This window comes from Scomber japonicus, chromosome 13, assembly GCF_027409825.1.
Source record: "Scomber japonicus isolate fScoJap1 chromosome 13, fScoJap1.pri, whole genome shotgun sequence".
Classification (NCBI taxonomy): domain Eukaryota; kingdom Metazoa; phylum Chordata; class Actinopteri; order Scombriformes; family Scombridae; genus Scomber; species Scomber japonicus.
In genome coordinates, this window is record NC_070590.1 from 20,624,282 (window position 1) to 20,649,011 (window position 24,730).

Genomic DNA, 24,730 nt, shown 5'->3' on the forward strand with positions numbered 1-24,730 from the left:
GAAAGACGGGAGGCTGCTCTTATTATAATTCAACGTCAGACCAAGTTTGATAAACGCCCCCCTTCCCTCCTTCTCTCTCTCTCTCTCTCTCTCTCTCTCTGTGTGTGTCTCTCTCTCTCTCTGTGTGTCTCTCTCTCTGTGTCTCTATCTCTCTGGCCCATTTGGATGGTCCTTATCCACAGTGAGGAGATCCGCTTTTCCTCTCCTCCTCCTCCAACACCACCTCCACCACCATCTTTGAGATAAAACAGTGGCTTTAGGTTTCCAGCAGCAGAGGACTGGCGCTGCAGTTGCGCTGGCACACAGTCACCGTGGGTGCACACATTGAGTGAGAGACACCCGACGCATCTTGTGGATTTCTTTGCGTACAAGCCCGTGTACATGGTTCTCCCTGCGCCTCCTCTGTCACATCCAGACCAGGAGTTGATTTCACTTCTCGGAGAAAAATGTGGCACCGCACAATAGCGACAGTCCTTGTTTTGTTGTATTTTTGGGGGGACTCGCTGGCAGGGTTTCCAAATCAGATCAACATTGGTAAGTTGAACGGGATACTCATGCACACGTCTTTGTTCACGTATTCTAAATAGGACACGTCTCTGCAAGTCGCACCGATTAGGTTATTTGCATAATTCATTGCCAAGTTCACTCTTCATAAAGGCTGCGGGTCTTTGTAGGCGGTTTGGTGAAAAAAAGAAGTGATCCTATGCTCTAAACGCGAGTTTCAGTATCTGCAGTGGGTTATTTAATGAGTGGAGACACATTTCTGTCTTTGAGTCCTTTCTTAAATTAACTCATCTTTCCAAATGCGTAATTGCATGGATTTATCGCGAGAATAAAAAGTGCATTCTTCATATGTTGTATGTTGGTAATTAAGTAATTAGAGTGCTGTTATGTGTGACATGTTCTTTCCTGTAGGTGGACTGTTCATGCGCTCTACAGTGCAGGAGCACAGCGCCTTCAGGTTTGCTGTCCAGCTGTATAACACCAACCAGAATGTGACGGAGAAACCCTTTCACCTCAATTACAATGTTGACAACCTGGAGTCCTCAAACAGCTTCTCTGTCACACACGCCTGTGAGTAGTTATACAATGTACTTAAATAAGAAAGCCTCATGATGAAAACATAACGCAGATGTTTTTTCTTCTTCCAATTTTACACCAAAAAGTAATGCTTCTGGCTCCATTCTAACATTCAATTATACACACACACACACACACACACACACACACACACACACACACAGAGAGAGAGAGAGAGAGAGAGAGAGAGAGAGAGAGAGAGAGAGAGAGAGAGAGAGAGAGAGTATGTGAAATCATTGTTGCCACAGTTCTGTCATTGGCAGAAAAAACAGATGTTAATGAGCAGAAATTGGTGTTTGGATAAAATGGCTGTGACACCTGCCAAGTGTCCGACCCCATGCATAAACTCCTCCGTCATGCCATCCAGCTGTAGAATGGTGCGTGATGGCCTATAATTGGACAGACACAGTGATTTTGTAAGGAATAATTCAGTAATTCCAGAGAAGCAGATGAGCAGCCTTTAGATGACTGTGCTTGAAAGAAAGAAAGAGAAAAAACAAATTATTGCTACTCTGGTTGTTGTAGTGTCTGGCTGTGACATCAGATAAAGGCTTTTAGGTGGAGGCTGCAAGTGGATTGTGGCATAAATCCTCCTCACTGCACTTCTGATGGATAAACAGCCTGCTGTATCAACTGTAACATGCTGTAATCCCTGTAGTCATCTCCACAAATGTGATTGATTTGATAGGTGGGGATGTGTGGTGTGAGATGGCTTTGTAATTGGTCCACTAGTCACTCCTCAGCCATGTAGGGCACCAAGTTCTGTCTGGAGAATTAATTTTTTATCCTTCTTCCCACCAACTGCACTTCACACTTCACGCACAACGATCAGCCACAGCTCTCCAAACTTTGTCAGCTGCTGTAGAGACGACTAATGAAGTGAGAAAATAAGAAAGTTGAACACAATACCTCATACATCTCCTATACGGCTCAGCTATAAAAATGGTGTTTAGATGATGTAGCTGTTTGGCGAGTGTAACATGTTGTTACTTACAGCAAGCAGCCTTGGGGAGAAGCTGGAGGGTGGGTCGGGGGTAGGGATGGGGTGGGGTGGGGTGTCAGGTTTGCACACATTTGTACCTTGACACTGCCCAGTTCAAGCATGCAGCCTTGCACTGTCGGCTGCTGAGTAATTACACCGAAGCAGCTATGGAGTCTGTGTTTTAGCTCAAGGGCACTTCAGCATGTTGTTGCTGAGGAAGAGATGAATATTACATGTGTGGCTCCTGGAGATCAAGGAGAAAGCATAAACTTTCCTATTTCTACCTGTTTCTCATTTCAAATTTTCCTTCCAGTCATCTTGAAGGCTACACTTGTCTTACAGTACGCCCACACACAAATAATTTCATCATACAGTGTTGTATAATAAGACAGTATGTGTAGAAAGTGCTATCAATGCGTGTTTTATTCCACTGGATAATACCTCTAATGATTGTTTAATGCCATCTCATCTTCCACCAAGTTTTTGAGAGATCTAAAAAAAGATGCCTTCCCATCACATGTGCATCCCTGTAAAGTAAACTAAGGATACTAGAGGCCTGTTAAATTACAAAAGCAATTATATTTTTGGATTGTGCACCCATTAAAGACTCAAGCCATAGCCTGGATCCACTTAAAGGAAAAATGAACCCATTATTTTTGAAAGAAGCTTAAGATTTTTCTTCCTAAAGGATATGAATAAAGACAAGATAATCAGGAGGAGGATTAATTTTTAGCGAGATAAGCATGATGCAAGCTAAACTAGACGCTTTCCTGTTGGAAAAAAAGACCAACGAGTAGCTAATTATGCATAGCAGCCAGGCCAGTTTGTGACTAAGACATTGCTTGAAAATGCACCAAACTACATGTTTCTTATTTTAGTAGTCTGGATTGCATAATGCCCTACTTGCCTGGCAGGTGTTGATGTAGCAAGTGAATCTGATGATTCTTTTGACACATTTCTATTCTGGCAAGAATAGTAGGTTAGTCATTGCTATGCTTTCCCACAGCTTGCATTGTTAATTTAGATACCATTGGCAAGTGTTAAGATGCCTGAGATCTGCTAACTGCTTCTGACCTTTGGTGTCGTCTGCAAATCGTCATCTTGTATATGACATAAACTACAAGATAAATAAAAGGATCAGTTGTGTAAATTCAGGAGGAATTGCTTCTTTCCCTCTGAGCTAATTTGTTGTATTTGTTGTATGGATTCAAAAGAGAATAAAGCAGGACAACACTGCTATACTCTAGCTGGGTCAGTATATAATGATTGTTACAAATCCCTGATGGCAAATGACTGTGTTATTGGCAGTGTGAATCAATAGGTGGAAGGCTATAGTCCAGCAGCAGTGTATGTGTGTATGGCTCCAGTTTGCTCTCCTGTATGGAAAAATCAATTCTCACCAAGCTTTCATTTTCTCTATCTCAGTCCCTTTCTACTAATATATGGCTCATGTAGAACTTCCCCTGGCAAAGAGACACTGGATCTTCAGTTTGACGGTTGCAATGCAGATGTGAAACAGCTATAACAAACCTGTAAACAACCAGCAACATATTGCAGCTAACAATCGCCAGTCATCGTAACTTGATTGAATTGATTTGGACAAAGACAACTTCACTGTTGCTGTTATGTTCATTATCTCACCAATTTGTTGCTGGAGTGAAACTGCAGGATGCATCGATGTGACACCTCGCCTCAGGCCAGGGCGGATTGTGTGCATAAAGGCAGAAATAGGAAGGTTATATCCATTAAGACAGAAAGAGGAGTCCAGACAGAGCTGCTTGCCTGACTGGACAATCGGGAAGGAGTTATAGACCAAGTGCATATAGGATTATACTTTTTGGATATAGTGACATGAGAGGCTGAGGAGAAACATTTGCTAAAAGTATAACAAAGCTTCGGTGGTTTGCATGAAAAATGCATGAATCGACATTTCGGAGCGATCTGCAACACACAGTTTTAGTTAAAGTAGATATGTCCCATCTGTTTTTTCAGCCACTATGTGATGTTAGTAAAAACCCTCAAAAGCCTCTCCATGCATTTTTCAAGACTTTCCTTTTTCACTACGCTGATTTTTAAGAGGGAGCAAGACAGATCCGCTTTGTGCAGAATTTCTCCAGAGATTAACTTTGATTTGATCAACTGTCAATACAACAGTGCAAGTGATTATTAGAGTGATTATTATAGCTAACCTGTCCTCCCTCTGCTGTGACTCAACCAGTGTGTTGCTGCTCAGACAGAGGCTAATGTTAGAGTGCTTCAGTGTGTAGGCAACGGGCAGTCTCACTAATGCAGCATCAACCAGTAGCCAGATCTCTTCCTCCTCTTCCTCCTCTTCTTGCTCTCCTTCTTCTTCTTCTTGTGCATCGCTGAGACTGTGGTGGATACTTTGGCTCATAAGCTGTGCCAAATGAGGGAATGTTTGGCGCCTGCAGTGCTCATATGCAGATTTAGCATGTGTAAAAGCGTACATTCAACATTGATGATGTGAGCTAATGATGATGATGATCAAAAATGTCCCATCATTCTTTCTGCCTTGTTATGTGCATAGAAACAGTGCAGGCTTGGGGTGGAGAAGCAGCAGCCTACATTGGTGAATCCAATGTGTATTTTTAACAGTCTAATGCTAAAATGTGTCTTTAGCAAAGTAGTGTTAGACAGGAATGTGAAATCCTAGTTGATAGCATGTACACTGAATTATATCCTCTGATCATAATGTAGTATTTAATAGATCCTTTAAGTATTTATGCAACAGCTCACATGCAGCCATCATTTCAGAAGCGGTGAGGTTTCAGCAGTTGGATCATTACAGTGTTGTGATATCTAAAGGTAAATGTCAATTTGGCAACGCTGTACATAATTTTTGCTTTAGTTGCTGTAGCTAAACAAACAAGCTGAAGTGTAACCAAACAATACATAACAACCTTGGATCCGTCATGACTCTGAGAACTCATTTAAACTGACAAGTCATGAATGATGCATGATGCACCAGAGACGAGGTTGTCAAATTGTTTGGCCTGGGGTTGAGCATTCTGCATGATAGTTAGTTTTCCTCTTAATCCGCACTCTTTGGCCGGTGTGATAAATGTGGCTACATAGAATAAAGGATTATTGAGACCATTTCATTTTTTATGTAGTAGCACCACCAGAGCGAGGTCACAGATAATCAGGTGGGGAAAACAGTCCACACTCGGCTTTAAAGCAACACCGTTACAAGTCTGAATTCAATTATCCAAACTTGTCCAACATGAAAAACATATTCACCGCCACTCACTCGCTTACTGAGAATATTTGGAAGATCAGACCTTGGGTAAGCTTGTGCTACATTTGAAAGCTTTAAATGGATCTCTCTGGATTTAGGAGCCCTTGAACAGAGAGAAAGACACTTACCCAAAAGCGTGTCCTGTTATCACGATGCACTGATAAAAATATCTGAGTTACTGCTACTGCAGCCAGAGTCCTGTCAGTTTGGATGACCTGCCCCAAGTTGACAAGCACTCATCCTCAGATTTGTCATGCTGCTCTCATTGGGAAGCATGACTGAATACATAAAAGCGTTCAGAACGTCTTTGGAATAATTTAACCCAGCTAAAGAGCAATTTAAGTTGCAGGCTAGGCTGTTTTCTAAATGATACTTTCACTGACATAGATACATTGTTTGACCCTTAGTTTAATAAGTGCTTTAAGGGAGTTTTGCTGCCAGGCAAGATGACACTCATAGGTCATCATGCAGCATAAATGCCTTTTGCTTCCTTTTATTACAGGGCATAATAATGCTGAATAAATGGCTTTAACTACAATAGAAGCTGCCTATCATGTGCAAAAAGCTACATGTATTTGGCCAAACACGCACACAGCTACCACAAGAAAGTGTCTTATTTCTTACTTTTCCTCAAAGTGAATCTCTCACCCCCCCCCCCCCCCCCTCACTAGGTCAGCAGTCAGTGTTTTCACTCATGGCATAACTGGTCATAATGCTGTAAAATGGCGGAACTGTACTGAATAGGTTTTGGGGGCAAGCCACTGGAGATATGCAGTTAGTCTTTCATCCTGTGCATCAGAATGTGCTTACATGTCAGTGGTGTAACGCAGCGACGGTGATCACTACTGACAAGCTACAGTACAGCTGCATCACTTTGTTGCAGTCTTACACAACGTCCTTCAGCATGCCCGCCTCTGAAAAAGCCCTGCTATTGTTATTCACTAAACGTTACCTGAGATTATCCAGGGACAACAAACCCAGAACGACACAGATTAATATGAAAGAAAAGGAAAGACGCCATTGGGCCAGTGAATAATTTAGAGGAGTTGCATTCATTAATCTGGAAAAGTTTCACATGCTCCATACTTGATCATGAGTTGAGGAATGTAAAGGAGCAGCTTCGATGGTTTGGTGTTTTAAGTTCACTTGAAATGAGGAACAATTAAAGCCTCCTTAGTTTATATTCATATATGATACTTTATTGTCTTTATTTAGTCAATTCTCAATCTTTAGTGAGACTTCTGTGATATTTTACAATAGTGAGCACCAAAATTAGAGTTTAGCAATTGTGGAAAGGCCTAATTATAATTAACTTTAATATTTTATTGAGTCAATTTAGTTGTCACCAAACTGTTATGCACACAGTTGTTTAATTCTCCACTTAACTCACAAGCCTGTATGTTTTCTTGATGGAAATATGTTTGATGTTCATCCACATTCGATTATTTTCTGCAGAGCATTGCAGCCCTTCTCTAACCGACTGTGTTATATTCCTCCATCTCCTCCTAATAGTGGTCCTTGGAAAATGTTTTTTGCAGTATATGCAAAGCATGTGTAGGTGGAGTGTTAGCAGCGCTTTACTGCGGTGCACTGAAATATTAAAGTGTATTCTTCCATACAAGACTCCAATAGCCACAGGCCTCGTCTGTGCACTGCTGCTGTAGATTTCCTTCTGTCATGTTGTTTTAGCATGTGGGTTGTATCCAGTTGTATTTCTCAGATTAGGGCTAATCCAGCGTGTGTTGCCCCGCTCTTTGGGTATAACGAGTATCTGCAGGGGGTAACCCACTGGAAGAAAATATGTGCTTTTACAAAGCTATAATCTGTAGAGAGGGAATTCCAGCCAACATGCAACCACACTGCCTGAGGAGAAACACCTACTCAGGATTCAGTCCCTATATGCCCTCTGCTATCTCCGTGGTTGGTCAACTGAGACGAATTGCACAACAATGCAGGCTGTAATGCGGACACGAATATGAAACACTTAATGTAAATGTCAAAACACACAGATCATTTAAACTGTGCGCACTTTGCCTTCAGTTAGATATTTTATCTCCAAACAAACATTTACTGTGATTTCATGGCAAAAATTAACAAACTGTTCTTAACAAGCCTTATAACACAATGTTGGTAATATTGTCAGAAAGTTTTTATATAACAAGTTTGAGGTAATTGTAAGCATTTGCCTCCCTGCAGTATTTTACATTCTAGATATATTTACTCACCTAAAGCCACTATGCACATAGGGTGGACACAATAGAAGCATGAATAACACAGCAGCCTTGTAGTAACTGAGCAGTGTTGACCTGATACTTTGCCTCCTCGGGTGGCAGGAGGCATAAATTAGACATAATATAAACTTTACAAAATTCACTTACCATTTCATTTGAGGCTCATCAAGATTCTGCTTTAGAGAATATCGTCTCAGTTTCTGTTTCAGATGTGACAACTATGATGCATTTTCAAACATGGAAATGAGAATAATTTAAGGTTGGTTCTACATCAGGTAATATCCTCCAATTAAGTTAATATGGTTAAAAATGGTTGAAGGCCTGAAGATATCCATGGAAATGAGATTTATTCATCCAAAAACTTGTGACCAGTTGCAATGATAATGACATGCTGACATATTTTTTTAGAGTATCAAAGATTTTGCACAACCAATTACAGTTCTATGGAGGACTTTCAGTTTAATTTAGAGCTTTGGTCCTCAGTGACCTTAAATATGTATGTGTCTAGACCTTTTATTCATGCATATCCTTGCCATCAGTATTGAGGAAAATTGAATTACCTTTTCATATCTTTCTGCTGAAGCTTTGCCTATAAATAGAGCACCTGTGCACATTGCATTAAAAAGTTACCCTTGGGGCATTAATTGAATAAAAACATAAAAGATACTTTGCATGGTTGAAAATTGTTTAGCTTCTTCTGCATTATGAGCTGTAAGAAATCCTTGTTGAATAGGTTTGGCTCTCGCTTTCTAAACACACAATTTAGTATAATTATTGTGTATGAACACTATGGTTATTTTGGGGCCATTGCTGATACCGAAATTAGGGAGTAAAGAAATTCTGATTCTGATTTATTGGGTAATATTCTTATATGTACAGAATATAACACACACATTTTTTGCAATGATTGTTAAACACTTGTGACAAAGATGATATTTTACAGTTTAACAATAAACTGTATACATTTTATAAATTGTATAAAATGTAGTAAACTTCACTGGGTATTTAATGATTATATAAATAAATAACACAGGCCAAAAACAAACATAAGTATGTATATATTAAAGTTGAGGTGAGAAAAAGGATTTAATATACATGGAATGCTGCTTATATAGCTTTAAAAAATATTGGCATTAGACAGCATGGACACTGATGCTGATATATCTGTGATAGGCCAATATCAGCTAATAACAGTGGCTGACCGATATATTGGTCGGGCTCTGATGCAATAAGTAGGTGATTATTTGCCTCATTGTATGCTGCCCAGAGCATGCCTGGAGGGCTTGAGCCCCTCTGTTTCTTTGTAAAAGTGGAATTTAATGAACTCTAATTGTTAGCTGAGTACAACTATTCACACTGATAATGTTTGGAAATACCTGCGACCCAGTGGAGTGTTCTCACTCAGGTGTCAGCAGAGTCCTGAGATATTCCCACAACATCCCTGAACATCTTGTCGAGCTGACACACTAAACAGCTGCTGACAGAATGCAAAGGATGCCTGTTACCTGGAACATCAGGAGAGGCACGTTGGCTGTTGGCTCTGTGAATTATCATTCGGGAGATGGCACTGCTCAGCTGTCCATCTCGTTACTACGAGGAAACACTGAAACCGCTGAGTGTCTGTCAGTCAGCACATTTATAAGATTTATTGGCATCGTCTGTCAAGCCTTGTAATGCTGTCTCATTTGATCATCTCCTTTCAAACATAAGTGGAAAGAGATCTTGATGACTTTTAGTTTCGGAGACTTGTTTTAAATACCATTCCAGTTCAGTAAGTGCATAACAGTGCTTGATTTGTTTTGTGACTCAACAATTTCTATCTGTCTTGATATAACATGTAGATATTAATTCAGTACTGTATGTTGATATTGTTGGTTTGACAGAAATAATAAAGTAGTCTAGTGAATTGGCTTAAGTGAAAGACACTCAGTGTGTCATGAAAAGGCCTGAATTTATACATCACATTTGTTCCCACATTTGTACATTTGGCATTTTATGTAACTCCCTATGTAACATGGGGGGTTGATGATGTAAGAACCAGTGTGTGTAGCGTGAGGTCTGCATGAGCTGCTTGATGAATACACAGATGATATATAAATCATTACATAATCAATTTGAAACTGTGATGAAGTCATAGTAGAAATTATTCTGAAACCATCTTAGAATGAATATTGAATGATTTTAAAAGTTATATAAAATAGATTTTTCTCATGCTTTCACAGGCTTAAAACCATCCTCCAGTCAAATATGTGTTTTTCTTCTTTTTCTTTCAGTTGGATGTTTGAGCTTCACTGAGCAGAATGATGTATGTGCAGAGTTTGATGCGAGAAGACGGTTTTCACATTCATCTGCTGAAAGAGGAAAGTTTCTCTATGCTCACAGAAAATCTTTAAGGGATGCATCTACAAGCAGTATTTGTGACATTAGAACTAGACTGAAGCCAATTGAGGTCCAGTGTACAATTTACACAAGTCAACCTCCAGTGCACATTCACTCTGACATGATTTTTCTGTGAAGTAGGAGACAGCTTGTGTCAAACATGTTTTAAGATATTTAAATAATAATACTTTTTTTAATAATGTGTCTGATAATCCATGAATATGCAAGTATGTCCATTTCAAAGGTTTAATTACTGTTGGGTATGACATTTCTCCTACTTCACTGTAATCTATTTCTCAGTGCAATGCACTGGAGTCTTCAAGTTTCCACATCACTATTGTTTAAGTTGAATATTAGACCAGGATTTGCCTCCAAATCAGTTGTGATGTTAGAAATCATGTTCATAGGTTCAACCTTTAAAAGTCAGACTTTCAATGAGCTTGAGAAACTTCCCACTTTCAACAGGTGAATATGAAAACAGCCTTTTAGTGTCAGACTCTGCACATACATCATTCTGCACGGTGAAGCTCATCTAACTGTAGGAACGAGAAAAAAAACACATTTTTGAGTGGAGGGGGACTTTATTTTATGCAATTAAATGGAACTGCATATTCATAGATTCTGGATTTTTAATAAGATAGAAAGATACGATGCAATTTTATTGTTTTTTTAACACAGAACATCTTTTGTGGAAAAAACAAGTCATATACAAGTTATTATTCCAACTAGAGGATTTTCTTTATTATCTGCCTGAAGGGTATCTAATTCACAACTAACATGAGTTTCCTTACATTTCTTATGGACTCTTTGTTGACAAAGGTGTTGGGCTATCTGGTGTTCAGATGCTCAGATTCATGCAGTATCTCTAAAGTAACTGATCTGCACAAAACATCCTGAGGGACAGGCATCACACTGTCCCTGTTATTATACTCAGATGTTTTTGATTGCAATTGCGGGAAAGAAGGAAAGATACTTTACCTAATACAGTTAATATAGTGTATATATGTCTACATGAATGGTCTTTGTTATGCTTAAAGTCAGGAATATCTTCAAAGAACTGTCTGTATCTTCTGTTGATATAATAATAGAACTAGTCTTCTTTTTGACCCCATCCTTTATAAAGTGGTCATTTTGGGACAGCTGCTGCATGTTTGTGCTGTGTCCTCTGCCTTCCTTTCTCACCAAACATGTGACCCCTGCACAGGAATGGACTGGTATCCCCATGTGGCTGAGAGCAATGCATTCTCCCTCTCCCTCAGGAAACCAAACTGAAGTCCTGCTGCTCTCTTTTCTTTGTGCATCGCTAGAGGCACTTTTCTTCAGACAGCAGTAGAAAAATAACTTCCCACCAGGCAGCTGCGTGCATTCATAAACAGGTTATTTGTTATCGTCACAAAAAGTGAAGCCATTGTCCTCACTTTGTCCAAGTGCAGTATCCAATCCCTTTTTACCTCAAGGCTCCTAGCAGTGAGTCAGTCAGTCTGAGAAAGTTCACCTCCGCTTCTCAGTGTGACTCCTCTAACCCTTTTCTCATTCTATTTTTTTTTTATATGCATAAAGTTTGATTTCCTCGCTGCGTGCGGTGTTCCTTCTTCAGGCAAGGACAGCAGCTCCTCTCTATTCCTCCCCAGCAATGGAGCTTTAAGAATTCACTTTGTAGGCTCGTCTCTGCAGTGCACACACACTACAGGTTCACGTCAGCGAGTTTTAGGATTCCTCAGTCGTCTACAGCAGAGACCCTCAAAAGCTGCCTTGACTTTCTTTATGACAGCGTTGCTTCTTGCTGCTGCTTCTACCTGTTAAGTTTAACGAGGTGGTGAGAGCTGAAGAGGAAGCAGAGAAATGGAGGGTCAGGAAGAGAAGAAAGCAACAGTATCTGAGCTGAAAAGCAGAAGTAGTGACAACAGTGACAGACAGATGTGTTGGGTGAAGCTGTGAGGAGAAGTGGATTTTTTGGATGTTAATCATGCAGATATAGCATGTATTAGTATTCTGAACACAAATGCACAGAGCCTGCACTGCCAAAAAAAGAGCTTCACTTCCTCCTTGTAATAAAGTAAATGATGCATATCTTCATTGCTGACCATGATTGGGATTTTACTGTAGTTTAGGAGTGTTCTACAGTTTCATGAGCCCACATATATGATTTTATTAGTCCTTTAGGAGAACAGGCTGCCTATTTAACCATGACAAACAAAAGCTGCCATTTTGAGAAGGAACTTGGTTGAATGAGCTCTGAGGTGTTAATTTTTATGGCTGCCTTAATTTCTCCATGTGAGACATGAGCTGAATATTGCCTGTTGCAGAAGAAATTTACAAATCTATGATTAAAGGAGGATTGGTGTAGTGTTACAGTAAATAATGTTATCCAGAAAGGAGAAACTGTGAAGCATACTGAATCAAACACTGAAATGTGATAATCATCTGCTCTGACATTTTTCTGTTTTTGAAGGCTGATGTTTATTTAACCATTCAGGAAAGCACCCATAGTGACCTTGAAATTAAGCTCAAAAATTGTCCTTGAAATATATATAAAAATGGTTCAACAATCCCTGGAAGATTGTGCCCTTGATTACAGCATTATCTTCTGTCAGTGAAACCAAGCAGTTGGAGCTGTCTTATTTATGTGGATGCCTGTGCTTGTGTAGTTCTTACACCAGTGTCACCTTGGCCTTTCAAAGATGTGTAGGCGAGTGAATGGTTGTCGTCTTACTTGCTTTTCATCTATGGTAGTGGAAGGTGTCTGTGGTTAGCAAACCCCCCAACTTTGGTCTGAAATATGAGTGAAAAATGAGTTACCAAGAAATTACATACGGACGCAAATGCAGAGGTTGAATCATAAGACTAACAATTGTTAGACACTAGCATTCAGAACTAGTTTTCACTTATCCAGTACAATATTTCCACATCTGCTGGACGGATTGGCATGAAAATTTGTACGAATATATACAATGTTCCCAAATGATCTACCCCAGTGATTTTGGTGATCACATGACTTTACCTCATGAGGTTCACGTTTGTGGTATTGAATGAAATGCCTCAGCAACTATGGATTACCATGACATTTAGTACACACATTCATACATGACTACATACCTACAAAACTGACGACATTCTCATCAGCCTCAACTGCACTTTGTGTTTAATAGTAATTAGCAAATGTTAACATGCTAACACGCTGAACTAAGAAGGTTTATATGGTAAACACTGTACCTGCTATCAGCATGTTAGTATTGTCATTGTGGGCATGTTAGCATGCTGACATTAGCATTAAGCTCAAAGAACAATTGTGTTTAAGTGCAGCCGTACACACCCAATAGCATTGCTGTAGACTGTTGTTTCATTAGCCAATTGTGTCTAAAGTACATTAATGTTAAGTGTATTTCCTTGTAGCTAATATGTTGCCTCAATATTTGCTAGAAATTAACACAGTATGTTCCAGGATGAACTTCCCTTAGAGTAACTGGATTTAAGCCTGCAGATTCTGCAAAAGGGCACCTCATTAAACCCAGATAGACAATAATACCATTAATAATACCACACTGACTACTTGCAGTGAGCAGTGTTGTGATCTCTGTTTAGCAGAGGGTCAGAAATATCATAGCAGCTCTATTGGGTTGACCAGCATTTGCTTCAGTTATTGCTAACATTAAGACAAGGGTGATATCCCTGATTCAGTTATGCTTGGAGTTATTAAGGCATTTAATATGTACAAATAAAATGAAATGTAACGCCTTGTAAGACCAAGTGTCTGCACTGTGTTATAGCCGGAGCTCATTTCCACAGGCCCGCAGATGGCAGCAGATAGGATTTTGTTATAAATCTTTTATACTGCGGCACAGCCGAGCGCTTGCACATTTGCATGCTCGTGTTTCAGGGTATTTGTCCATTAAGAGTCTGTGGCCAGTGTACTGATTTCCCCATTATTTCTAGTTGATTACCCAAGCAGTTGCATTTAGACCAAGGAGAACTGAAGGGCACTGGGCAGCAGAGCATGGCCATAGGGAGCGGACATCCCACATGGCACCCATTTATCCAGATAGCCACTGCCTCACTCAGAAGATTAATGCCATCACGAATTCACTCCCATGCCAACCTTATGTTCAACTTTTTTACCCCCTACATTTGTCAATTTTAACTTTCAGTCTTTTATGAAATTGGAACCTCAACTTTGTTTTGATTGAAGGAAGATCCTATCGTATATAATTGTTTATGAACCTGTGTTTGTCTCCAGTCTGCTCTCAGTTCTCCCGGGGAGTTTACGCCATCTTCGGCTTCTACGACAGAAAGTCCATGAACACGCTGACCTCCTTCTGCGGGGCGCTGCACACCTCCTTCATTACACCCAGCTTCCCCATCGACGCTGACGTGCAGTTTGTCATCCAGATGAGGCCTGGTTTGCGAGGAGCTGTTCTCAGTCTCCTGGACCATTATAAGTGGGAGAAGTTTGTCTACCTTTACGACACTGACAGAGGTAAGAGCAGCCCTCTGTGAAAGTAAAACACACACACACACACACACACACACACACACACACCTATGCAAACACCATAAACCAACCTTCAGCAGAAGACAAATGAGTGGTGCAGAACATCTGATTGCTCAAGAAAGCTCATACAGTTATTATACAGTGTATATGATCAGTCTTTAATATGTAAATCCCTCATCCCCAATCCTTATTCTGAGTAGTCTGATACATTTTAATCTTTGCCAGTAATGATCCTAAATTGCTTCACTATGTGGCTGAATGCTGTTCAGAGGCATTCAATAGCTTCTTGCTTCCGAGGAATGAGTCATTCACAGGTGCTGCCTATCTGCTACCGTAGTACGACTCCAGCCGCCTGAGCCTCTAATCCTCAGCACTCTTTGATTATCATTTAGCTCTAATTGGATTATATAAAGACAGAGCACAACATACTCTAACTCTAACTCTGCTCCATAGCTCCCCGCTCCACTCATGTAGGCCAACTATTTACAGACTTGGTAGTCCTCTGAGGGTCAGCATCTGTAGAACACAACAATCTGTCTGTGTAGATTTTTGGACTGCAAGTGAGCCATGGACTGTTTGTAGCAACAAAAATATACTGCATGTCATATGTGCATCTGAGTCATGTTATATATTGTATTTCAAATGTGTCAGTTGAGTTTAGTATAAATTTTCTGGGTGCAGTCGCTGCTGGTAAATGTGCCAAATTGTTCAGAACTGTGCATTCCAAGTATTTTTAAACTGACATAGAGCATTTCTAGGACGAGAGCACTCTTTTTTTTGCTTCCCCCGCCTCACTTTATATATCTCCATTTCAGGTGGGTGTCTAATCTACCTCTCAGTCATGAAACAGACTCTCACAGAGCCATTTTGTGCATTTCTGAAGTTTAGTACTTATTTTGGCAATATTTCAACCAAATTTATATTCATCTTAAAGCTTCTCGACACCCTTTTCTACTCACATAACAAACAGCGACACTTCTGTAATTGTGATGTTTATGTTCAGAGGCATTAAGGAGGTTGTTATTTCCCTTAAATTTGCGGGGACCTCGGGTTTCATTGATCTGACCAGAATGTATCTGTATTTCTGTGGCAGACTGCAGAAGCTGATAATTGGTTGGCTGGCGTGCTTGAGTAAAAATGATTAAGGAGTTTATAGCGTCACCTGGCTGCAATCAACCTTCCCAAAAGTGCATCCTGATGTGGCCCTTAAAGCTCTGCTTGACTTTTTTGGCCTCTTTCACCTGCTGTGCCGAGACTGATGGGCCACCATCTGTAACACTCAGCCATTTTCCACAGTGAGACACAGTGTAAACACTGTAGTTTAGGATGGATTCCCACATGCTGCACAGCTTGTGTTTGTTGAGAGGCTAGTTAGCCATCCTATTTTGGCTGCCAGTCCCAGCCTGCTCCTCCCTGTCAGGGCTCTGGAGCAATACAGCCACCACTCATCCAAATGTCAGTTTAATCTTCATTATAGGGAAAGGGCTCTATTTAGGATAGGAGAAGAACAAGCACCAAAGAGATGCTTATGTGAGTGTGTGCTGAGTTTTTGGGAGAGTATGACAGTAATATGCTGCAGATGCATTTTACAATAATGTGTAATGTCTGTCCCTTAAGAAACATCTGTACAGAATGTTCATTATTAAGAAAGCAAGAGCGTCTTAAAGTCAGCTTGAAATTGGAAAAATCATTAAAATGAAAACTGTCGATCCCTCGTTGTAGATGTTAGGGAAGTGGACTCAGTCTTCCCTTTCATCACACACCATAAGAGGGATTTCTTTATGATAGCCTGAAGGCATAGCTACCATCAAAACTGTATCTGTATGATGGGATTTTGACTGTAATAGAAAATAAAATATCCAGAGATACCACTTAATGTACTTGTGCACGAACAGCACATTTAATTTTCAATATGTATTTCAAATTGGAAATGGTATCGACATCAAATAGGTTCAGCTGCTCTTTCATGTCGGAGATGCCTCTGTGTGACAGCAGTATTGTACTGATCTGAACTGTTTCAGTTGACATATCAATAATGATTCCTAAATAATGAGTGGAGTTTGTTTCCCACAGCGGCTTTTTTACAGAAGTCTGCTACTGTTTTGTGCAGCCCACATCTCATTAGAAGAACTGATCGTTTGATGAACATCATTGATACAAAAGGGGAAACTGAAGAAGCACAAAAACACAGATTGAAGAGAAGCAGAAAAAAACAAAACTGACTTTCTTTTACACCTTTACTCACGTGGGCCATTAAAGTCATGTTTATCTGCTGCAGTGCAACATCACCTTTTTATCCTGGACGCACTGGCCATGAAATGTCCTCATTAAACAGCCTAATGGCTGCTGGCAGAAAAGACCTCCTGAACCGAGGAACATCTGGGCATTACCAGCTGGTCACTGAGAGTAGGACCACACCAGGTCTTTTTATGTTTTGTTAATTTCCTGCACATACTTACCATAGTATGCCTTTCATGTCTTTTATAGACTTTGTAGAGCATTCTTTTTTTTAAACAAAATACCAGTTTTGATACAGAATTAAAACATATAGTATTTCAGTTATTAACAAAACCTTTATTTTACAAAAAAAATCACAAAAGCACAACACACTGTATAAAAATGTGTTTTGGTAATCCTGCTAAATAGCTAGTTTAACCAAGGAAAACCAACAAGCAAAGTCTAAGTGCTTTGAGGTCTTTTAATGACTTCTAGAGCTGAGCTCTGAGAAAACGAAGATTGCACCATCCAACTTGTGTTGTAAAATATAAAATCAAAAAACATCTCCACAAGACATTAGTGTCTCAGCAGATAGAATCACTTCCTCTAATGTGTGTCTTGGGGGTGATTTTGAGAATCTTTGTTTCATTACAGAAATATTAAGAGAGGTTCAGCATGTTCTTCCTTCCTTCCTCTGATACTTTGGGAGAGTATTGTATTGCATTACAGTCTGCACCTCTGTCCTAGTCCTCTCCTTGATGATGACCTCTAGGGGTTTTGACTATGGCAGTAATGGATACTTATTATTCGGTTTGCTGCTGTTGTTCTGGTCCTAAAGTGTAATGCCTACAATATTACATTGTCATTGTCAACTATATACTTATATTTAGCATTTAACATATTGGGATCTAACTGTGAAATCACATCCCCACTGTCTAATGTATTTTCTTCATTCATAGATGTTGCATAATGCAAACTAGATCTTAATTTGTATTTGTTGCCATCAAGACAAAGGACAACAATCTAACAACCTTAATTGCAGATTTTTCCTGCATTTTCCTGCCTCTCTGACGAATGGGGATGGTCAGGATGGTGGAGAATTTGCATTCAGTGTGTAATCACACTGCCCTGCTGCTGAATGTCTGGTTGGTTTCGTCTCTGCAAGGAAACGTCTGATTAATTGCACACTGCTAAAGAGCTGCACTCAGCAGTCAGGCACACGGGCTCATTAACAGAGAGTGGGAGAGAGAGACAGACAAAGAGAGGCCGAATGGCAGAAAGCAGCTGTTCCACTCCGTGAACACCTAACTGCACCTTCACTTCCAGATAGACATATATCAATAGGCCTTGACCCCCGCCCCTGTCTCTGGGTAAACAGTGTTTTCCTCCCAGGGCCTAATATTGGGATTGAGGCAGAGATTCATCAATCAAGGCCCTATGCTTCAAGCAAGCTGTTTTCCCTCCATTTAAGGACTCTATTATACCACGTAGAGAACATAGAAAGAGCACTAGAGAGCACAACTGGGACACACATGTAACAGAATAGCCAAGTCAGAAATGACGGATGCTTTCCTACGGTGTCAAAGGATCCTGGAAAAACAAAGAGATGCAGATGAGAAAGCACAAGACTGGCACTGTTTATTTTTTTTCAATCTGTGAGTTTTGGCAGGACCATGTCAAATTTAATAAACTCAAAAGAGAGTAGTGCATTCTTTCTTTTGTTTTCTTACACAGAATATATTTATGTGACTCCATGGTTTTGAGAATCCTCTCTGAGTCAATGTTGACCGAATTTTAGATTCTCCCTTGGAATCAGATTGCTTTTAGATTTACAGCTGGGAATGGAGTGCGTTTGGAAAGGTAGTGAAGGTACTGCATGTGTGTGTGTGTGTGTGTGTGTGTGTGTGTGTGTGTGTGTGTGCAATGACCTTATTGGTGAAAACCTCAAAGGGCGGTGTGCATCCACTGAGAAGATACAGCTGAGGCGTTGACTGTCTCTAAATATTTCTGCATGAACCTAACCTCCTCAGTTATCAAGCACACCCAATTGATCCATGCACATCCACGCATGCAGAGGCTGAGCAGCCTGAACACAACATCAAACAACATGTAAGCTGCAGACTTTCTGCTTCATACTGCAGTACTGAGCTCATTGTATCGACTAAATGATACTTGGGAATTATTTATGTAGAATACCAAATACTTTCTGGAGTTTTCCAGCCTGGGAAGTTTAAAATTTTATTTCTCAGCATGGATCAGCTGCAAATTGTAGACCCAGACCACCATGAAGCACAATATTAAATGAGCAGTGATGCTAGTTATAGACATTCTGTCCTTCAAATATGAAAAAAACACATCTTCTCTATTGAACAGATTAACTGACAGTCTTAGCATTGCACACTAGTGTAGGTACAGCAACCTTCAGTGACACATTATATAACTTTAAACAGTTGCCTCACTTTGAAAATCTTTGTTCTTTGCTTGAAAAGGGGAACTGCAATGCTTGGTGTCATTACAGATAGTATGAGCATCTCTGCGTAACCAACTCAGTCCTCCAACATATGTTAACAAAGCCACTACTGCAACAATCTGTGTATGCATTGCTAAACCCAACAACAGTGGATAGAATATGTACATTACGTGAATGTTTTCCCAGAATGATGCCACCTTTCTGCTCTCTGCCCATTCGTCATTGAGAGCACATTTGAAGGGGATCTTTTAACAGCCAGTATGAACAGGAGGAATAATTACAGCGAGGAAAATATCTCTGTGTTCATATGGCCACCTGACTGTTGTTTCAAGACTGACTTAAAAAAATTGTGAACCTGTCCTTTAAAGTGATTAGCAGCACAGTGTAGTTAGCATGAATGAGCTCTCATCTCAGTGTTTCAGGACCTTGGACAGTTCCTATCCTTCATAGCTCTCTCCAACCTTCAGTACTGTAAGCTCTGTCTCATTTCTTCTTTTATGAATCTTTCTTGTACTCTCCTATTAGTACTACATCATTATACTGTTAGAGTTAAAGTACAAATGGATGACAAATTAAAGGATTGAAAAAAGATATCGTATTTTGGAGCAGCAATCATCATCAAAACACCTTATAAGGAAATATCTTTTGCATGAATTGTGTTCATCCCTGTGGTGGCGTTCTAGTAGCAGTGGCTTGTGGCGGGAAATATAGATAAAATTAACAGTGACAACATAATTTTATGTTATATTACAATATTGACATGTATCATATAGTAAGATAAATTAAGCTGTTTTTGGCTATTGCAGCAAATTAAATACATGGGAAATCAAAGTACTTCATCAAATTCATGCAAAAATCATATAACAAAATCCAATATTGCCATAACAGTGCAAATAGTATAAATGATTGCTAAATGCATAGTCTCTTACAATATAGAGATCATCATATTGTGCAACTGTACTTATAAGGACACATAGTATTGTTCTTTCTTTTAATTTGTTATCTGTGCATCATCAATCACCCTGATATACAGTGTGGTCATCAGGAGGCTATATGATAATCTGTAGCACAGTATCAAATGCCTGCCGTTTGGGATTACTGTACACTTTGATGGCTGTAGCATTTGCCATGAGGCATTATTGCATCAAGTCGCAGAGATCTCTTTTCACCCATTACTGCAATGACCTTAAGAAGAGCAAGAGGTGGAAAAACACCTTATTCCAAGATGTATAGAGATGTATCTGAGCGTGGCTAAGTGAGATTGACAGTGTGACAATACATTGTGTTTGTGTGTGTGTGTGTGTGTGTGTTTATGATAGGAATGTTGCCTGTGCCATCCTGCTGCAGCTTTTCTTAGCATTAGAAATGAAAATACTGTAGACACAGCCAGTCACACTGTAGTCTCACTTGTGTTTGTTAAATTGAGGAATTAGAATTACACTGAAAACATCTTGAAATGTTGTAAATAAGCAGCCTGAAGCTTAATCAAATACATTTGCCACACAGTTTACTGTAATCAATGCTTACTGCTTTTTCTTTCCCTGCCTTTCTACTCATAATACTGCCACTTAAAAAACAGAAATCAATACACAGAGTAATTTGAACCATTGATTATCTAATCAGTGACCTTTAACCACCAGGTGTGACTTCCACTTATCCCGCTTTAAATACCTGCTCCCTCCTTCCGGCTTTAGGCAGCATACAGCGCCATCAACTCAGGAGCAAGAGGTTTATTTCGGCTAAAAAAAAGAAAAAAGATTTTCTCCTCTCCTCGGCTCAACATTGTTGTCTCAGCTGCTCGCAGGAGAAGATATAGCGGCATCTTCAAATGAATAGAAAAGAAAATGAAATTGTACGGAGGCGAAGAGTGAGGGAAGGAACAGAGGAGTCAGCAAAGCCTTTGTGCCTCTCCTGCGTCAGAAAGCAGCAAATGGCACAGAGGGCCAAGCGCTGTCAGATGTGCTGTCAGATGCACCAAATGTATTTTTTTATTATTTTTTTTAATACTTCATGAATTCAGAGCCCCCCTCCCCTCCCCCCTCCTCTCTTTTCCTCTGTAAGAACCAGCTTGTCTTATCTAATCTGCTCTAACCTTAGCACTTTACATGGCTGAATAAGAAGCCAGGTGACTAATAGAGAGCCCCTCTGCCTTATCAGCCACTGCTATGTTTATGCCTTCACCCGTTTCTGTGTTGCTTCTCATCTATTTCACGACACTTGCTTTCAGGATAAGGCAAGGCCATTACAGCAGTAGTCTTTTTGCATTATGAAAGAGATTGATGTGATGTGCGCTTCCATGTTTGCCCAAGAGAAAACGCCATTTTTATTTGCTTAAGAGATGGAGGTGGGTTTTTTTTATAGGAGAGCAGAAAAAGAACAGGCAGTTAGTGCAGCTCTCAGTGATGGGCAAGAGCCAGCCAGCTCCATTTCTTTGTATGTGGTTCAAATAAATATGTATGCTGCATGTGTTTGTTAGTCTCTCTCTCTTTAAGGCTTTATGTTGTTATGCGACTTCACAATCTGAATCATCTTTAAGTGCAATAAAAGTTCACAAATTACTTAATGAAATAAAAAGATGAAAGGAAGCAGGAGGAGAATACTCAACATTCTGTTAGCAACTTTGCAGCCGTCATTAGATAAGAAATAATCTGTTTGATTAGCTCTGATCAGGGATTTGGCAGGAGTGGGTGGTGTGGGGGTGCAGGGCTCTTTGCAGTTCAGCTAATTTGGAACAGGAAGCTGTTATCTGCATTGGTCTGCATTGGGAGTAGGCGTTGTTAGGCTAATTGTACTCAAAAGTGTCCTTTTACTGTCATTTGGCAGCTTTAATCCTTATTATTTCACTGGCTCTGTGAGCATTGCCCACTGAAAACATTCCTTCTTTGTGGAGCCACGTATAAGCTCTGAGATTTTTGGGAGATTTCTCTGAAGTAGGTTCAGTGGCTTTGTCTGGGTCTCGCCTTTGGTGTAGTGCTCAGCTCTGGGCATCCCGTGACAACGACGCAGTTCAGATGCCTGCGAGAGAATTTTAAAGAGGTCACCTTCTCCAGGGAGGAGGAGGGACGACTGAGTCACAGTTGAGACTGCACACCACACTCGGCCATCATGTGAGCTGCTGCTCAAGACAGGCAAGAAGAAACACATGGCTAGGTGCCAGCAGACCTTCAATCAGTCTCTTTCTTCTTGCTCTGTCCATCACAAAGGGAATAAATCTTTTGCTGAATGTATTATTCTACATTATCCTAAGTATAATATTCTTTCAGGATTTAGAAAATACAAATCTAGGTCTCAGCTGATGTTTTACTTGGTTAAAGAAAAACAGCCTCCAATAATAAAATGCTTGATTCCAAAGCAGTATACATGACTGTGAGTAACTTACAGCTATTATTTTTACGCTTGAACCCAGTTGTCAAATAGTGGCATGCTCTATAAAACCAATCCTCTGAGCTGCAAAGAACACCATATCAGAGGAATACATACTGATCTCCTGGGCAGTGCTGTGTGGGCTGCTAAGCTCATACTGTAGATTCAAGAGAATCCCACATGCAGGCCAACTCTGCTTTGTGTTGCTTGCTCTAACAAATGCTGTCATCTTTTCATTTTTTGGGTGCATTCTGTGGTGAAATTTCCTAGCAAAGTATTTGTGTTTGTAGTCTTGAGCATGAATATGGAACGCCATCTCAGTGATGCGCTTACACTTAAATGTAAGCTACATAAGCTGTAGCTTAAATGGATGTTGTATTTGTAAGAACTTTTTTAAGGACAGCAAACAGTATATTCACTTTGCTTAGGTGATATGTAATTTACAATAACACATCTATATCTCTCTACTATTCCCTTTCTGGTGTATTTAGTTATGATCTGCCTTCTTGATGATGATAAAATGATAACCTGTGAATGTGATAAAGTCAGATTTCTACTGAATTTATCCTTTACTCAAAACACAAAATGTCAGAGTTCTTAGTGTACTTGTAGCTGAAGTATTTGATCCTTTGTTTGCCACATGAGACCAACAATTTACTGTTCTTTCTGAATGTCATTAATGTTGCACTGCAAATGGCACCCTTATCTGCCTGATATTAAGACATTTAACTATTATCACCAAGTCACAGGCCCACTGTCACCACTTATATCTACAGGGAGAACAGTTGTTCTCCCCTCTTTCACTCTGAGAAGCAGCCGCCAAAATTGACTTCAGTTGTGAGCTGATGAAAGAACAAACTGGCCAGCTGAGTGCTGGTGCAGAATGACCTGCAGAGGAAACAGATGTTGCAGTAATTCCAAGCTGTGGGTGTTAATCCTTCTCATTTTATGTTTCTGACTTAAATTCTAATAAAATGAAATGTAAGAAATTCTACATTAGATCTCGAAGTTATCTAAGGTAATTATCCTCAGTCAAATTATGTTTTATTTCTTCATCATAATGACTTATTTTTTGTTTATCTGATATAAGCTAGTATGAGCTGACTTTTTACTTACCTAAATCAGAAATGAATTGATTAATGACCACGGTAGACAGGACCTGGACTGAAGGAGCCTGATAGACAAGGACCCAATTTATCAAATGTAATAGCAAATAGTTGCCTGCTGTATTCGCACTATAGACATTTAGAAATTATTTGGACACTTGACAAATGTAAGCCCAGCATACATGGTCACTTCTGAGAGGTAAATATGTGGATCATTAACTTGCTTACTTAGTCTTAGTAGCTTATTGAGTTGCTAAATTTGATGTGTTTGTGATTGAAATGTATAATACTAATACAGTATTTTTTTTTTTTAGATTTATTTTTGGGCTTTTTTTCCCTTTATTTGACAGTGGGTGGCATAGAGGCTGACAGGAAACAGGGAGAGAGAGAGGAGTGACCTGCAGCAAAGGTCCCTTGCTGAAATCGAATCAGGGATGCTGCCTTTATGTGGCATGCCACTTAACCACTTAGCTACCAAGGCGCTCCCTCAGACTGGGATTTAATTTATTTTATTGGCTAAACTGAAAAGTGAGATTTAGCACCTCAACAGATCATGTTATGCTTTGCATCAAGGCTGCTTTTGTGAAACATTTTCACTCGTGAGAAATAAATGTGTTTTTTTCTCTGCTATATATAGCTTTGTGACAATATGCCCCTGATTTTGAATATGTATTATTTTTCAGGATGATGCTGAATAATTGACTCTGTAAAATGCCCTTGATGGTTGTCCTGCCTGCTGGCTGTTGTAAATTGTACCATCTGTTTACAAAGTCAACCTAAACTCCCGGACCAGAAGACTTTGTCATTTGTGCACCCACTGATAAATCACACCAGTGTTAATATTCACCAAGAGATTCTGGCTGTCCTTTGACATTTAGATTTCACATTTGCATTGCGGTTATTGAGGTTAGAATACACTGAATGTCATAATCTGTTAATTCCTTCAGTTCAAGACTTTCAAACGTAGCTTTTATTTCCACACGTCTTTAATTTTGAGCTTACTCAGTTGCTTAACATCGACAAGCTAAACAAATATTTAAGTCCAAAATATCCAGCTTAGTTTAGTGTCAGAAAGGGAATGGAAATAAAACTCTCAAGGGAATCATTTGTAAATCCCCCCCAAATCCTTTTTCTTAAGCAGCTACTAACACGTT

General features: G+C 39.8%; 1 protein-coding gene across 3 annotated transcripts in view; it reads left to right on the forward strand.

The window, feature by feature from the left end:
* Positions 1 to 24,730, forward strand: part of gria3a (glutamate receptor, ionotropic, AMPA 3a) — a 72,648-nt gene that overhangs the window by 4,905 nt on the left and 43,013 nt on the right. For 2 of the 3 annotated variants that reach the window (XM_053332351.1, XM_053332352.1), the window contains exons 1-3: positions 447 to 534; positions 916 to 1,074; positions 14,166 to 14,405. In XM_053332351.1, the coding sequence (XP_053188326.1) occupies positions 447 to 534; positions 916 to 1,074; positions 14,166 to 14,405 (487 nt within the window). Of the gene's footprint in view, positions 1 to 446; positions 535 to 915; positions 1,075 to 14,165; positions 14,406 to 24,730 lie in introns of those variants that run through there. The other variant, XM_053332354.1, reaches the window with a different exon arrangement.